Raw genomic sequence first — 18,089 nt, 5'->3', positions numbered from 1 at the left:
TCTTTAATATGATCAAATATCCAATCCCAGTTCACCTTTCCCATAATGTCTCATGAATGTTTTCATTAAAATCACTTGTTTGAATCAGGGTCTCCCCTGCAACACTGTGACCTCCTTGAGAGCAGGCAATGGTTCTTTGTCTTTGTGATCCCAGCACCTGGCAGTTCTGGGCCCAGAGCAGATACTAAGTAAATATAGAATGAGTGAGGGCTGAGGACAGAGCAGTCCTTCAGGGGTCACTGTCCAGCTCAGAGTATGGGATTCATCCAGACACAGGTGTGTCTAAAGGTGCTCTGCTCCCTTCAGATATTTCTCCATCTCCTTCATGAGCAACCCAGTTGGCATCTTGCTGGGACCCTGTTTCCCTACATCTATAGTATCCTCTGATGGCAAGCTGCCCCCAATAACAACGAGATAGTTAGTCTGTCATAATGTGCCCTTAGTAAAGCCTTGCTGGCCCCTGAAGATCTCTCCAAAGTTATCCTGAATACGTGTCCTGCAGCTTCTGGCTCTCTGTGACTCTCAATGTCCTGGGTGTGCCTCCTGCTCTCCTCAGATGGGGAGTTCTCTGTGAACAGGGAACCTTCTCCATGTTCTCACCCCCATCCTCCCATTCAATACTGTATAGGTACTTGGGAAGGATGTGAGTTGGAATTCTCTATTTGGTCACAATGCAATATGCTCATCCCAAAGAAATGCAACGCTATTACTGAGTAGTGTCTGCACAGCAAAGTCAATGCCGAATCCCAGTGGCTGGTGCAGAGTGAGAAGGCAGAGTCGATCCGGTTAGGATAAATTTCTGATGACAACAGATCAGGCCACTTCTCCAGCATTCTTACTAATTCCCACCAGAGCTGAGCATTCGTTTGGTGATCTGGGTGGTTTTGGCTCTGTTGAATCATGCAGGGAGCTGGTTGGGGGGGAAAGCCCCATGGATCAGGGTAGAGAATTCTGCCATTGTGGCAGTGTGCTCACTGTCCAGAGATAAGGAGGGTTTGATTCAGCAGAGGACTCCAGGGTCTCCTTTCCTGAAACACTTCACTTCTTCTGGGGAGGAGCAAGAAGATGCCAAGTTTGCCCAGCATGTCTCCTTCACCTTGTGCTCTCCCACCAGGATCTCGCTCTGCCCACCTACTGACTCTGCACCCTAAGGTCTCCAGGGACTGCATCAAGCTCCACACTGTGGCCTATTTTTGTTATTTTCTTAACCCTTTGAAGCTCTGCCACTGTTGTTCACCCCTTTCCTCCTTATTTTCTTATGCCTCTCTTGCCTTGTCTGCTCAGGTACTTCTGTGGTCTTCTCTTCCTCTGTCTACCATTAAATGTTCGAGTTCTGCAACATTGAAAAAAATGTCCAAAAAAATCATTGTTTTTGGACTATAATATACATACAGAAAAGAGCACAGACCTCATGTGTTCAGCTTGGTGACTCTTCATAAACTGAACCCACCCATGTAACCAGCACCCTGAGCAAGAAACAAATATTCTCATGATCCAGGCTCCCCCACCCCGGCTCCCTTCCAACCACTCCAAACCCACCTCACCCCAGGAAACTGCCATTCTAACAGCAAAGGTAAGTTTTAAATGATTTTGTACTTTATATACATAAGATCATACAGTTTGTATTTGTACTATTTTTTCTTAATACAATATAGCAAGCTTCGTCCAAAACCAGTTGTGCAGGTGTACACCATTCATTCTCATTAGTCTGCTATCGTGTGACTAAGCCCCAGTTTATTTACATATTCTATTACTGATGTACAGACATGGTTGATTCCTGTTTTCAGCTATTATGAACAATGCTGCATTGAATAATCTAGCACATGTCTGGTGAACACGGGCATGCACTCATTGCTTTGTGTCTACCTAGGAATGGGATTGCTATGTCCATAGCCTTTGGGTATGTTCAGCTATAGTAGATGTTCCAAACAGTTTGCCAAGGCGGTCATCCTACAGTGTAGGAATGTTCTGATTGCTTCACATTCTTGTCAACACTTGGTATTTTCTTTCTTTTGTATTTTAGCCTTTTTGGAGTGGGTACTATTATATATCTTTGTGGTTTTAATTTGCATGTTCCATAGTGGCTAATGATGTTGAGCTCCTTTCATATATTTATTGACCATTTGAATATCCTCTTTTGTGCCTGTCTTATGCCCATTTTTTTTAATTGGGTGGGTTTTCTATATTTTTCTTGCTATTTTACAGATTTAAAAAATATATTTTTATTGATTTCAGAGAGGGAGAGAGAGATAGAACATCAATGATGAGAAAGAATCATAGATCTGCTGCCTCCCACATGCTCCTCCTCCCCCCACCCACTGGGGATCAAGCCTGCAAACCGGGCATGTGTCCTTGACCAGAATAGAACCTGAGACCCTTCAGTCCGCAGGCCAACACTCTATCCACTGAGCCAAACCAGCCAGGGGTTTATATGTGTTTTATAGATATGAGTTCTTTGTCGATATATGAATATTTTCTCCCACTCTGTGGGTTACCTTTTCACTCTTTTTTTGTTTGTTTGTTAATCCTCACCTGAAGATATTTTTTCCACTGATTTTTAGAGAGAGTGGAAAGGAGGGGGAGAGACACTCAGAGAGAAACATTGATGGGAGAGAGACAAATCGATTGGTTGCCTCCCACACACGCCCCGACCAGGGCCAGGGATTGAGCCTGCAACCAAGGTAGGTGCCCTTAACCAGAATCGAACCTGTGACCCTTCAGTCTGTGAGCTGATGCTCTATCCATTGAGTCAAACTGGCTAGGGTGCCTTTTTACTCTCTAGTGGAGCTTTTAGATAAATGGAGTTACTTAATTTTACTTAGTCAAATTAATCAGATTCTTTTTCTTTTGTTTGGTACTTTTTGTGTCTTGTACTCTGCTCTATACTTTAATGTTATGAAGACATTCTCTGATGTCTGCTAAAGGGTTTACTGTTTATCTTTCACATTTAGATCTGCAGTTGACTTATGTGTATGGTGTTTTTCCACATGGATCTCAAATTGGGGATTCTATAACACTGTGATTATTAAAAGAGAGATGGCCAGCTGGTTGCTTAACCTTGGTTGTGAGCACATAGGTGTTTGTTATGTTATTTTATATATGGATGAAATATTTTATAATGAAAAATAACATAAAAACTATTTAAGCATTGATGTTCCCTTGGGTTCCTTCTTTGATCTATTGTTCTTTTTATGCTACGCATTATTCCTGGGTGAGTTTGCCTACTCCCATTCTATTCATCCATTTATTTAAATTTCATTTAGCACTAATTCAGTCCATGTATCAATAGCCTGCTGACTACAGAGATGAATATAACATGGCTGTTCCCTTAAGGGACTTATGGTCTGGTATATATAGGGACGAATAAATATAGCAAAGTTCCTAGAAATAGCTATTCCAAAGAACAGCTTAGAGCTCGTATTATCTTTAATGTGAATATTCTGTCCTAGCTGTCTCCTCTTCCTGTCCTCTCCCTTTTTTTTTGCTTTCTTTTTTCCTGCCCCCTTTTAAAAATAAACCTACGTGAGGTATAATTTGCATACAATAACAATGCACCCATTTTCAGAGTACATTTCAATGAGTTCTGACAAATGTATGCACTCTTATAATTGCAACCACTTTCAAAATACAGGGTATCTTCCAGAATGCTCTCCCACACCCCTTTGAAGTCAATCACCCACCAGCAGTGAGGCCCAGGCTGGGGCTTGCTTCCTGTCACTTTTGCCTCTTGTAGAATTTCACATAGATGGAATTTCACATAGATGGAATTTCACACAGAATATATTATTTTTGTATCAAGCTTCTTTCACTCATCATGATGTTTCTGAGATCCACCAGTTACATGCATTGCAAATATTTTGCCTCTGGGACTAGATAAAACTCTACATCTGGTTTGAAGACAGGACTAGTGACTCTTATTGTTCCCCCAGTCTTTCACAAAAATGTGGAATTTTCCTCTTTAAATTAAGTTACTTACATTATAGGAATTAGTTCATCTGAATTAATTATAGGAATTCGTTCATCTGAATTAAAATGTAGCTTTAAAAAATACAGATACCTGGGCCACATTCCCTAACATTCTGATTCAGGAGGTCAGGAGTGGGGCTTGAGGATATGAAGTTTCCTCAAAAAATTAAAAATGAACTGCCTTTTGACACAGTGATCCCTCTTCTGGGAATATATCCTAAGAATCCCAACACATCAATCAGAAAGAATATATGTATCCCTATGTTCATACTGGCGTTGTTTACAATAACCAAGATCTGGAAACAGCCCAAGTGCCCATTGGTAGATGAGTGGATAAAAAAGCTGTGGTACATTTACACATGGAATACTACATGGGATGGAATATTACATGGCTGTCAAAAAGAAAGAACTCCTATCTTTTGCAACAGCATGGATGGACCTGGAGATTATTGTGCTAAGCAAAATAAGCCAGTCAGAGAAAGACAAATACCATGTTATCTCACTTTTACGTGAAATCTAATGACTAAAATAAACTGATGAACAAAATAGAACCAGAGGCATGGATACATGAAACAGAGGTCAGAGGGGAGGGGGAATGGGGGACTGGATGAAAGAAGGTGAAGAGATTACCCCAAAAATATATATGTATAACTCATGGACACAGATAACAGTGTGATGAAGGCCAGAAGGAGAAGGAGCAGGGCCTGGGTGGAGGTGGATAAAGGGAAGGGGAATGGGGGATGTCTGCAAGTGTAAACAATAAAAAAGAAAATACTACAATAATTAAAGAATAATAATAATACAAGAATCTAAAAAAGCTGCCCAGTGGTCCCGATGTGCAGCTAGCATGGAGTCCCAATTCTGCAGCATAGCACAGAGAGAACATCATAATCAGTTTCAACCTACACCTTCTGTTCCTTTCCCATCACCTGTCCTCCTCTTCCTTGCCCCCTAGTCTGCAGGCATGTGGGACCTCTCACAAACACCCTCATCCATATTTGAAGTGTTTTCCTCTCCACTCAGTGGGCCCACTCCTACTCATCTCTCAATACCCCACTCAAAATTACTTCCTTTATGATGCTTTCAATAGCTGTTCTTCTTCTTATGACCATAGTACTTTGTTTGATCTGCTATCAAAAACACTGACTTGAATGGGATGTAAGAAGTTGTTCACATGCCTAACTCCTCCCAAAAACTGTGAACTCCTCCAGACCATAGAAGCTGTCTTGTGAATCATCGTGTTTCTATTGGCTAGCCCGGTGCCTGACACAAGTTGGTGCTTAACAAATGATTGCATGGATGTTTGGAGAGATGACTGAATAAATTGTGGTCCATGCTGTGTCCCTTGGGGGAATGAAGTCCTAAGAGAAACAAGGGCTGAACACTCCTGCCTGAGTTCTCTGAACATTGTGCTTGACCCTCACTCCTTGCTCTAGTTTTCATGCCTCTTGGCAAAAAGCAGAGTCATTGGTTAGGTTGGGGCAGCATCTACCTTCTGGCTGCATTAGATCTTAAACCAGTTCATGCTTAATGCTTTTGTCATTTTCATTTGCGGTCACAGGTTGTGTGAAGTATTTTGTCTGAGTCATAAGAGGGTGTGTGTCTGTGTGTGGAGTGTTTGCCCATTTGTTTGTTGGCTTAGATAAGTGAAAGGGTTTTAAAAAGTTGACACTCCACAAATGTCAGATATGATTAAATGTTGGCACCTATGCTTATGAGGCTGTGGCTTGGCTTTTTTTTTAAAAATATATTTTATTGATTTTTCACAGAGAGGAAGGGAGAGAGATAGAGAGTTAGAAACATCGATGAGAGAGAAACATCGACCAGCTGCCTCCTGCACATCTCCTACTGGGGATGTGCCCGCAACCCAGGTACATGCCCTTGACCGGAATCGAACCTGGGACCTTTCAGTCCGCAGGCCAACGCTCTATCCACTGAGCCAAACCGGTTTCGGCATGTGGCTTGGCTTTTTTGGGGAGCCAAGAATTTCCCAAGTTTACAAGGCAGGCTGGGTGCTGGTGCATGGAGGGCTGTCCCAGGCCTGAGGCCTGCTCTCCAAGGGCTTCCACACTGGTTGAAGGGAAGAAAGACATTCCCATTTGACTAATGGGCATGGTAGGGGCAATGGGTGTCCCAGAAGTTGTAGGACAGAAGAGCTCAAAGGGCCAGGATGGTCACATAAGCATCATGGTAGGGCTGGGCTGCTTGCTGGTTCCTAAATGATGGTTGGTTTGGGGTGTAAGGAAAAGGGGAGAAGGGTTTTAAGTCAGAGGACTCTTCCTGATCATTAGGACAGAGGGAGAGCCAGTCAGAGAGGTCAGTGGAATGCCCAGCACAGATTGGTGCTCAGGAAGTGGTGGCTGGGGGATGGAAAGGGGTAGGAAGGAGTAGCTTCGTAGTAGGGCCTCATTTACAGGCTGGGAGGAGGCAAAGGTCACGAGCAATGAACTGCTTAGTGTCATGGTTGTTCGTAGCTCTATGGTTCCTCAGCTTGTAAAATCAAACCCACGACCCTGACAGGAAAGCAGTGAGATGGTGCAGCACAAACTTTCCTGTCTGCTCGAGAAATAGTGCAAAGTACTCTCCTGGGGACCATGCTTGGACAGGTGAGGGTCCTATTTGTGCCTCTTCCTCCTATTCAGCATTCTGTTTTCAACTGCCATTTCCCAAACATGATCCAATTGGAGTCAATTGTTCCGAGTCAGGGCTCTGGAGAGGAACAAGCATGGGATCCCCTGTGGGGCCACACAGGGGGCCTTTTCCAGACGCCTGAGTCTTGCATATCTGCCCCACAAGCTTGGGCTCCTGATTGGGGCAGAACTGAGTCAGAGGACCTGGCCTGGCTTTTACACGAGTACCAGGATCTGATGAATGTCAAGCTGGCCCTGGACATTGAGCTTGCCACCTACCAAACCCTACTAGAGGATGAGGGGTGCAGGTTAGTGGGAGTCCCTCTGGTTCCCAGGAGAGCCAGATACCTGATGGCTTTCCTGCCTGAGCCTGCTGCCAGACACTGTGTGTGTGCTTGTGAGTGCTGCTGGAGGTGATGGTAGCCCTTGGCAGGCCCAGCTCCTCATTTTAAGGGCTTCAAGATGCTGCTAGACATCCAGGAAAGTTGTTTTCTGTGCAATAGTGACCCCTTCAGAATCTTATCTTGGATAGATTTCCCTACCTTCATGCCTTATGTTTTAGCTGTAAAATATGTCTGCAAAGAGAAGTCATAGGCATAAATATTATTCTCAGGTCACTTCTTTTTTTTTCATTGAAATAAAAAACTTTATTTGATAAAGATGATTCACCCCTACAGGAGTTGCTTCAGGCTAGATAATGCCAGTCCTCTACAATACTCTGAGAATTGCATCATTAGCTGTTGTTTTCCTTCATTGCTATTTTGAATCTTAAAGGGCAGAGAAGGAGGGTACTGAGACAAACACGAGACAAAATGCAATCCAAGGAAGCCTGACAGAGTTATTACCAATAGTTATAAATGCAGTCTGACTGAACTATCCAGCCACCTAGCCCAGGCATAGCTGCGGGTATTGCTCCTGGGTTGGTGAGAGGTTGTTTTTACAGCTCAGTGAAAGATCTACACTAGATGAGAATCACAGTTTTAAGGATGCATGTTTCATAAATAGTTACTGCACATAAATATGTAGTGTCTGCAAACACTAGAAATACACATTAGACAGAGTCCCCTCAAAAGTCGGGCACAGTTAAAACAAAAAGAAAGAGGAGGTAACGTGAATCTCAAAGTCCACAGGAATTTTGCCTAAAGAGTTCAAACACCTCCAAGGATTCACTTTCCTTGGGAGGCGGAAAGGTGTCTCCAGGACCCTGCGGGTTGCCCAAACTGGACTTGCTGGCTTTCGACAGCACCTGCTTCTTCCACAGCGCAGCAGGTGACACTCTTCATCTGTTGTCATTGTCCCGGTCGGTGTGGGTCTCTAGCAGATAACAGAACTCCTGAGTAAGCCAGGTCCTTGTTTAACATGCTCTGGAGATACCAAATCTACAGCTACTCTGACAATGGAATTGCTGTTGTGAGAAATGCCACGTCTCAGGAACTAACAACCCAGCCTTGAACTCCATGGTCTTGATGAAGACGCTTCCCTGTTGCTCAGGATAAATGCCAGTTCTGATCATCCTATTGGTGATCAGAGCTGGCATTTATCCTGATCACCAGGCCACTTGTTTATTATTGGTTTGATTGTAGGTTTCTGAAGAGTGGGTTCCTGTAGGCTGGCACTTGAGTATAGGTTCTGGCACATGTGGGTTTAAGTAATGTTTGTTGAATGAAGAGGATCCTGACAAGTGAGGAGAGGTTGGGTTGACCCAGAAATAATCTTCTGGAAGAGTGTTAGGGGAAAAGAATAATCATGTAAGTCCAACCTTACCCAATAGAAAGAGGGATATGTGTCATGATTATTTGAACACCTATCCAGTGTATTTCTTTTTAAAAAATTATTATTTTGTTAGTCCTCACCTGAGGATATGTTTTTATTGATTTTTATCGATGTGAGAAACATCCATCTGTTGCCTCCCCTACATGCCCTGATATGGGATGGAACCTGCAACCGAGGCATGTGCCCTGACCGGAATTGAACCTGCAACCTTTTGGTGTAGGAAGAAGCTCCAACCAACTGAGCCACCTGGCCAGGGCCCAGGTAAAGTAGGAAAGAGTTGGGGGACCAAGGCTTTCACTGCTGATGACCTAATCAAGGTGATTTAGGGAAAGGGAGGACCTGGTGCAGATTGCTAACACTGAGGTCTGGTTTTCCACCAGGATGTCTGGGAAGGCCAGAGTTCTGTGAGCTTCCATGAGTACCGGGCTCTTTCTCTGGGAAGGAGTTGCTCCTCTTGGAATAATGTGGGTCACTGTTGGTGTTAGATCAGACACCTGCAAGCTGGGAGGAGCTGTTGAGTAGTGTCCAGAGTGTAACTCAGTGGCTCTGGGTCCCAAAGGACCAACCTCCCTCCCCCTCTGGAGGCCTGCTCTACCCACCCTCTGTGGAATCTCAGTGGGCAGTGCCCAGGGATGGTAGGGAGCAGAGGGGGGAGGCTCCCTGGAAGTGGGTGGGGATGGGGCCTGCTGGGCAGACCTCCCACGCGTTCCCTGACCTCAAATACTCTTTGCAGAGGTGGTCCGCAACACCAAGGTGGCGGAGGCAGCGGCACCCTGGGAGGAGGATCTGGGGACCGAGGAAGCCTGGGCAGCAGGGCCCTGGGCAATGGGGGCCACAGTAGCTGGGTCAGGCGCAGGGGCCTGGGCTCAGGTGGAAGCTCCGTGGGGCGCAGTGGCTTCTCCAGTTTCCGGGGCTCATGTGCTGTCAGCAGGGACGGCAGCAGCAGCAACTCGGTCAGGATCTGGTCAGGGTCTCACAAAACTCCTCCCAGAGTCAGCGATCCCACACAAATTCTGAATGTGGCGCCCACGGTGTTTCCAGGCCTCCAGTCCCCTTCCCCGCCTGCACACCCAGCTCTGTGCGCTATTCCACAGACCCGTGGGACCCTTTCCCAATTCTTCTGACCTGGGCCCTGAACGCACCTTCACAGAAGGCTCACAACCCAAAGGATGAAATCCACCTACCCCCACAGAGTCAGGAGCTTGACCCTGTCACCACCCCAATCACATGCCCCACTGACTTATGGGAAAACCTCAGGTCTTCCTGGCTTCCACCTTTTGCTTGTGCTTTGATTTCCCACTAGCGCTACTTGCCCCTTCTTGGCTTCAAGAAAAGAATTCTCTGTTCTACATCTTCAGTAAATGGCATTGTGTTTCAAACGCAGTGGTAGAATTTTCATTCCGGATCCCAAGGTCATTGGGCCTGACTCCACCACAAGTCCCTATTACACACAGCTCTGGCCTGAGGCGGGATGGCACCCGGGGGAGGACGTTCTGAGTTCCCAGGCAGGAGGGGAAGGGCCTTTTCATCCCCTGGACATTGTGGATGGCATAGCTCAACTTCCTTGATAAGTAAGATTTTCAATTCATAAACATTTCATTATAGTTGAAAAAAGTTGTAGGTTTTGCCCTAACCCGTTTGGCTCAGAGGATAGAGTCCCAGGTTCGATTCCAGTCAAGGGCATGTACCTTGGTTGCGGGCATGTACCTTGGTTGCGGGCATATCCCTGGTGGGGAGTGTGCAGGAGGCAGCCGATCGATGTTTCTCTCTCATTGATGTTTCTAACTCTCTATCCCTCTCCCTTCCTCTCTGTAAAAATTCAATAAAATATATTAAAAAAAAAGTTGTAGGTTTTTTTTTGCTTTTTAGTAATTCTAAATATTTTTGAAATTGTCCATTAACTGCAGTTAATCATAATAAAATGAGTTGCTGCTAGGCAAATATTTTCAAAAGAAATGATAAAAATTCAAAAATCATTTTATAGCAAAAATGATTTTTGCAGAGGGTATATTTGAATATGTTTGATATGATGTGGGATGGTGCCTTCACATATGAAGAGTTATGAGAGCTGACAAGGAACTCAGGATGACCCATGACAGGTCACTCCCACCCCTACCCGGGACACAGCACAGAATCAAGGCAGAGCCAGAAGGACTGGATAGAGCATGGGTTCAGAGCAGGGCCAGGAGGCCCCTCTCAAACAAGGGACACACAGGTTGGGGAAGCAAAATAAAAGGTGGAGGAACATATGAGTACGTGCATGAGTACCTTTTTTACATATCATGGCCCTCATTAGCATCAAAGACTGACAAAGGATGTCAGATAAACAGAGAGGACACACAGGACACACCTGGTGATCACATAAACACATAGCTGAGAGATAGCCAAATGCTCACCCCCTAGAAAAACACGACATACAATAAACTAGAATAATAAACTAGAATGTTCTAGTTCTAGAGCAGGGGTGGGGAAACTTTGTTTTTGTGGCTATTTGTGTATTTATAACATCATTCTCAGGCCATACAAAATTATTTTAAAAATTTGCCTACTGTATTTGGTCAAACATTTAATTAACTCACTCCTAATGCCTTGTGGGACCAGACCAAATGATTTCTTGGGCCTTATACGGCCCGCATGCTGGATGTTCCCCACCCCTGCTCTAGAGTGAAAAGCTTACCTGGAATAGTCTAATTCAGAGAGAGGGGAGCCTGGGGCTGTACGCTGCAGCCTGTACTGCATTGGGGCTACAGCCTCGCCTGTCAGAATCAAACCCACTGTTGTGCACACATCCCCCTTGGGCAGTGGAGGGCCTTTAGCCTAGTGAGATGCTTTTGATTTGTTTCAAACTTATCAAGACATTGCCGTGTTCCTTTGAGTAGATGATTATGAAAAAGCTTTTCTGCATCTTTTGTGTGACTTACAGTATCGTACAGGGCCATGTTTTCCTGCTCACAATGACTTACTGATTTGTTAAGGGAAGTTGGGTGAAAAATACAGTTTGGTTAATGGAAACTGGCATATATTGTGCAGCAATATAATAGTCACTAAAACTGATGCTCTCTTGTGATTTGCCTGGCACTGTGCTAGCAGCTTTTTGTTCATCAGCTCTTTTAATCTTAGGTAGGCAGTGTTGTTACCTCCGTTTTACAACTGAGTCACAGAGAGATCCATGACCTTTAGGGTCACAGGACTAGTAAGTGGTAGAGCCAGGATTCACACTCCAGCAGCCTCACTCCAAAGCCTCCCTAAACTGCCTCAGAAAGCAGGAAGTGACACAGTATATAAATGGCTTTGGAACTAGGCTGCCTGGGTATGATCCCGGCCTGCCACTTACAAGCTGTGCAACTGTCAGCAAACTGCTTGACAACCCCCACCTGTCTTACCCCCCACCCCCAAATCTCATCAGTAAAATGAGGTTGTGTGAGTTGAATGATGTCAGCTGTTTAACTTTTGGCACATTGTAAGAGCTCAATAAGGGTCATTACTATTTATGGCCAACATTTCAGGAAACTACCTATTCTTTAAATGGAGGGCATAATAATAAATTGTTAATGCCTCATTTGTAAAGTGGAGGTATAGCATTTGAATCTCTCCCACCATGGGCAGGGTGAGACTTGATCTGAAAATTTCTCACAGGTCTTATTTCTCTCACATCCCCCGCCCCACACCATTAATTTCCAATTCTGGTCCCCACCCCACCACATATAGCCTTGTAACCTTGAGTTTGTCCTGTCTCCCTTTTTGATCCAACATAAAAGATGACCTCTGTCCCCTGCTGGGGCCTTGCACTTTCTCTTGGAATTCAATCCAAGTCTACCTGCAGCCTTATTTTCCTTTGGACCCTTACCTGCGCAGCTGCTCCCCTTGCCTCAGAGACTAGAGTGAGCTACCTGCTCTGTAAGTGGTTGTATAAATAATCATGACTTCCAGTATGCTGGATGGAAGAGCCTAATATGCCTGGAACAATATTATCCCTGGACCTTGGCCATGAGACCATGCAGGGCTGCTCTGACACCTTGCGAGGACTTCTCACCCAAGAGCACCTATTAGATTTAATGTCTGATCCTTAGTTTCCAGGTAGATACTAGAATTCTAGTCAAAAGGATATCCAAGGTGTGGGCCTGGCTGGTTTGGGGCCTGAGGAGGAGCTCAAAGGCTTAGTTGTTGCATCAAACACCCACCCTATCCCAGAAATGAGAAGGATTTATCAGGGTGCTCCTGTGTGCCCAGCACCTTCCTATCCTGCAGGCAGGGCATGTTAGGAATTAGAGGGGGTGCTCCCCATACACCGTCTCTCCCAAGCTGCAGGAGCACAGAGGCTCCACATTGTAAGAGCTCAATAAGGGTCATTACTATTTATGGCCAACATTTCAAAGGCCCCACTCTGTTTTGGATTGGGAGGGAGGATACCTAACTAGTCCTAGCTGCTCCACCTTGGCCGAGTCCTTTCCTCTTATTTATTTCCTTTTCATAAAATGAAGGTGCCAGGCAGATGGTCTCTGTCACTTGTCCAGGTCTGACACTCTTCTGTGGGGAGAACAGTGGTCTGAAGGTGTGGGAAGCAGGGCTAGGAGCTTCCATTCAGTTCCAGGAGGCTGCTCTCCCTGATCCCTGTCACATTACTGCATTCCTCTGATGCCCAGGGGTCCAAAGCTCCCATTTCAAGGAGGTTAAAGGCCCCCATACCTACCAGGGCTGCAGCTCTTCCCTCCTCCGCAGGCAGGGGATGGTGAGTGAAATTCTTGTTCTCCTTCTTGTTCTCTGCCCAAGGGGCCCTGCCTCGGCCCCACACCCCTGCCACACTTCTGTGCTGCCCACTGATATCCTCCTCCAGACCTGGGTGATGCAGGGTGAGATGGGGAGCAGCGGCTGACCCTGCCAGTCACACCAGCAACTCCTCTCCAACCCTGCCTCCCACCACTGTGATCTGGTGGCTGATAACGGCCCTGGGCCTCACCCTCTTGGCAGCTCTGGTTTCAGGGCCTGGGAGACAAGCAGGGCAAGCTGGAGCCCTCAATTGACCTCCGCTTTTCTTTTAAAGGAGAGCAAGTGGGGAGAGATGTGGAGAGGAGAAAAGGGGCACCTCTCTCTCCATAGACCCACCTCTTCTGTAATACGCGTGGGTTCTGGAGGAGGGGTGCCTGGGCTCAGATCTCATTCCACCACTTTCATCCGTGTGTTCTTTTTTAAATAATATATTTTTATTGATTTCAGAGAGGAAGGGAGAGGGAGAGAGAGATAGAAACATCAATGATGAGAGAGAATCATTGATTGGCTGCCTCCTGCACACCACCCCCTCCCCCCCAACCCCCCCACTGGGGATTGAGCACACAACCCCAGCATGTGCCCTGACCAGGAATTGAACCGTGACTTCCTGGTTTATAGGTCGATAATCAACCACTGAGCCATGCTGGCAGGGCATCTGTGTGTTCTTCAACAAATTATTTTTCCAAGTCTCTTTCCATCATTTGTAAGATGAGGATAATAATAAGAATACCTTCCTTATAATTCTGGTTTTTAGATTGAACGAGACTGTTCGTGTAGACCTAGTGCAGTGCACAGCTCACTGAAAACACTCAGAAGAGGCTAGCTTTTATTATGATGATAATTATTATTCTTTTGTCCCCAGACCCAATGGAATCTCAAGAGGCCATTTCATTCATCCTTCTACCTCCTCCAGGCCACTAGTGTTCAAACTTGTCTGCCCATTAAAACCATCTGCCACCTTTCAAAAATCCCAAAGCTCAGACTATGCCCCAGACCAGCCTCTAGGGGTAGGCCCTGCAGCTGTGGTATTGAAGCTCGCTAGGTGATTCCAACATGTTACAAGTTAGAAACCATTGCTCTGAGCTGTCCAATCAGTTGAAGGGTTTCCTTTAGGGATAGAAATTTGTCCTAGAAACCTCATCCGCCATCTAATATTGACTTGGGTTAAGTATCTCTTTTGGGGACAAGTAAAATCTCTCATGCTTCACTTTAAGCCAATTTCTTCTTGTTATGAGGAAATAAGGAATAGTTATCACCCTACACCAAAGGCTCAGTTAGTAGGATTTGCTGGGCACCCCGCCCCCAACCCTTAAGGGAGTGAAAGCAGCCCCCCCCAGGCACCCAGATGACAGGAGCGTTGGCATTGGATGGTGGCAGCAGATCACAGCCAGAGACCAAAGAGATTTTCTAAATTCTGCTGCCTGAGGCTTCTTTTATTTTATCACAATTTAATCATTCCCCACATTTAGCATGAGAGCAAATAGAAAACTGGGTGAGCTTCCTATTTATTTAGTTGGCGGTAGAGACATATGTGAAGGGGTTGATTATTTGTATTCTTCATGACAGGGGTTGAAAGTGATACAAAAAAGTGTTGCAGCGGATGGGAGGGAGGTGGGCTCACATGGTCTTCAAGGAGAGCTGCGGGAGGTGGACGGGAAGGAACCTCACTTGTCTGACCTTTGGATGTGCTCTTTCATATTTGATCTCAGCTACTCATTCTAGTCACCACCTGAAGCTGGTATTATTATCCTTATGTTATAGGCCAGGCAACTCAGGCTCAGGGAGTTAAGCATCTGTCTAAGCCAATGGGTCAGGAAGGGGCAGAGTCAGGATTCAAACCAGGTTTCCAAAGCTGAACCAAGGATCTTTCATCACCCTCTGTTTTCTCTGCCTCTTCTCTCAACTCTGCCTGGCTCAGAATCTTTGACTTCAGGCAACTCTCTTACATGGGCCCATCCCAATCCCTAGCTCTACTTCCCTTCCCTTCCCCTCTCTTTACTGGTTTTCTCCTATTGTCTCCTGTACCTGGGAGTTTCCCTCTCCTACTAGAAGCTCCCTGAAGGGATTAGGGTCAGGACTAGGGCTGTGCAGACCTGAGGTGCCAGGACTGGGTAGCAACTGTCTTGACTTTCCTGGTTTAAGTACTGAAAATTCAGGCAAAGTGAGACAGTTGGTCATCCTATCAGGATCTGAAAGTAGCTGTATTCATGATTGTTTAGTCTTCTGTGCTTTTTCACATGCTTTACAGCATTGACTCCTTGAGAAATAGATGCTCTAATTTCTTTAACTATCTGAGGCTCTGGAGTAGGCGACTTGCCCAAGATCACATGTGGGTAGAAGTAGGGCTGGGAGTTGAAACCAGCTCTTGTGACAGTAAATTTCAGGTTCACTCTCCTGGAGATGTCCACTAAACAGTTACTGAGCAGATAGGAAGGCATGGAGGCTCGAGGCTGCCCACAGAGCCCCTCCCAGCCCTAGGATGCCTTCTCCTCACCGCTGCTCCCCCACACCTCTCTTGTTCTCTCTCCCCACCCATCTTTTCCCACCTCTATAGTTGTTGGCAGCTGTGATTTCAGCCCCAACTTTTGCAAAAATATTTACTTATTGCTCAAATATAAAGGCAAAGGACATTTAAAATATTAGGAAAAAATCCTTCTATAATCTTTAATAAATCAATTTACTTTCTATTCTACTTTTAAAGCCTGGCTTATCTGCATTATTAATTTTTATGTGTTCATTGTATACTTAGCTTTATTTAACATTGTATCACAAGCATTTCCAATGCTGCTATATGGTTTCCATGGTGATGATTTTATTTTATTTATGTATATATTTTTCAATATACTTTATTTTTTCTTTTTCAGTGAATTTATTTGGGTGACATTGATTAACAAAAATTATATAGGTTTCAGGTGTACTATTTATATTGCGTGTTCACCATCCCAAGTTCCAGGATGATAATTTAAAATAATTGTATCCAAGTGAGCAAGCGATCATTTTTCTGAGTGTGGACATTTAGGGCTCCCCCCCTAGATTATTTGATATTTATCATCATCATGATTAAGTTTCTGATAATAGTTACCATCTGTTTGAGTTCAAAGCACAAGCACACATTTTCACTGGCTGAAACGGATGATTCTTGAATGAACTTCACCCTCTGCTTGCTGTCTGGGTTAGTGCTTCCAAGAACATGGGACACACACCAGCACTGGTCCAGGGAACTTTGTTACTGGTTTGAGAGGAGATAAATACAGAATTTGAGAATAAGTATTTAGGAATTTAATATTTTTTTTTCTTTTTACAGTAGAATAACTTTATGTCTGTTGGATCTAAAATAAAAAATTGGGGCTTGTATTTTGTATTCTTAAAAAATCTCCTTTCAGAGATATTTTGTTTTTATTCTGTTTTATAAAAGCATTGGGAATGAAAAGAAAAAGAGATTTGGGGATAGTTTGTCTTTTGGTCTAGAAGACACTATTAGATCCTGGTAGATGTTTAGTAAGTCTACAATCACAGGCCTTTAGTGCTACAGGATCTCATCTATTTGTATTTGAGGAGCCTGAGGTATAGAGAGAAGCAGTAATGCATCCAGCACAATGTGGGCAGTCCTGGACAGGGTCCCCTGGCTTTCACTTGCACTCAGTGACCACAATACCATTTTTTCATATGATTAAAATGTGAGGTGTGCATGGTGATGATAACAATGGGGAGCAAAAGCAGGGGGTAGGGACAAAAATTTTGTCCCATCATAACTCCACCCTTGTCCCAGCTGTGGTCCCTAGGCATCTAGACAAGCCCTAGCTTTGCCTCAGATCACCCTGGCACCCCTCCCCCACAAACAAACATCTCAATGGTGGAGTTTCTTAGGAAGATATGAACTAATAATTTGGGGGAAACTTGAAGAGGAGTTTCCAGCAACTTGATCGTGAGATATTACTGTAGTCCGATCTCAAATGGCAAGAGATGAATGATAAATGATCAAGTTGGGGAAGTTTGTCTACAGTGCAATTTCTGCAACTCATAGGTATGAGGTTTGAAACAGATGGTGCTGGCAGGCAAACTGAACATAAATATTCTCCTCCCAGGATTTGAAAAGTGCCCCACCCAGTCCATGCCTGTGTGTATATATAGAGAGTGAGCCAGATCTCTTGCAAAGGAGTTACACTCCTTTCCACCCTGGTCTCTGCCTCCTTCCAGCTGGGCCTTTGCTCTTGTCTGCTTGCCTGGATGCTCCAGCAACCATGAGCCGCCAGTTTAGCTCTCAGTCGGCGTTTAGCTCAAGGAGCAAGCGGGTTTACAGCCTTGGCTCTTCTGCAGGCTCTGGTGGTGGCAGGTTGGCTGTGGGCTCTGTGTGTCAGGCCCGAGGGAGGTGTGGCGGTGGTGGTGGGTATGGAAGCCATGCAAGGGGGTTTGGCTCTCAGAGCCTCTACAATCTGGGTGGCAGTAAAAGCATCTCGAGTAACCTAGTGGAGAGAAGCTCCAGTGGTTTCCGCCAGGGTGGGGGAGTGGGCGGGGGATTTGGAGGGGCCAGGAGCTTTGGTGGTGGTGGCTCCGGAGGTGGCGCTTTTGGTGGTTTTGGGGGTCGTGGCTCTGGAGGTGGTGGCTTTGGAGGTGGTGCCTTTGGGGGTGGTGGCTTCGGAGGTGGTGGCTATGGAGGTGGTTTTGGGGGTAGCAATTTTGGGCTTGCGGGCTTTGGTGCCTCTTGTCCCCTGGGGGGCATCCAACCGGTGAGCATTAACCAGAGCCTGCTACAGCCTCTTGACCTGGAGGTGGACCCTGAAATTCATAGGGTCAAGACCCAGGAGCGGGAGCAGATCAAGGTTCTCAACAACAAGTTTGCCTCCTTCATTGACAAGGTGAGTGCCTCAGGGGCAGGCAGAGCCTCTGGGCCCCGACCATATGACTGAGAGGGCCTTGTGCCCTGCTGTCCCTCACCGCATTGTGCTGTCTTGG

At 45.5% G+C, this 18,089-nt stretch overlaps 1 protein-coding gene across 1 annotated transcript in view; it reads left to right on the top strand.

The window, feature by feature from the left end:
• KRT1 (keratin 1) overlaps positions 1 to 18,089 on the top strand; it is a 67,485-nt gene that overhangs the window by 23,928 nt on the left and 25,468 nt on the right. Inside the window, exons 10-11 of the mRNA XM_014461760.2 lie at positions 13,093 to 13,098; positions 17,633 to 17,992. Of these exons, the coding sequence (XP_014317246.2) occupies positions 13,093 to 13,098; positions 17,633 to 17,992 (366 nt within the window). The remainder of the gene's footprint in view (positions 1 to 13,092; positions 13,099 to 17,632; positions 17,993 to 18,089) is intronic.

This window comes from Myotis lucifugus, unplaced genomic scaffold (assembly GCF_000147115.1).
Source record: "Myotis lucifugus unplaced genomic scaffold, Myoluc2.0 scaffold_160, whole genome shotgun sequence".
Lineage (NCBI taxonomy): Eukaryota > Metazoa > Chordata > Mammalia > Chiroptera > Vespertilionidae > Myotis > Myotis lucifugus.
This window is presented reverse-complemented; position numbering and strand designations above follow the sequence as displayed.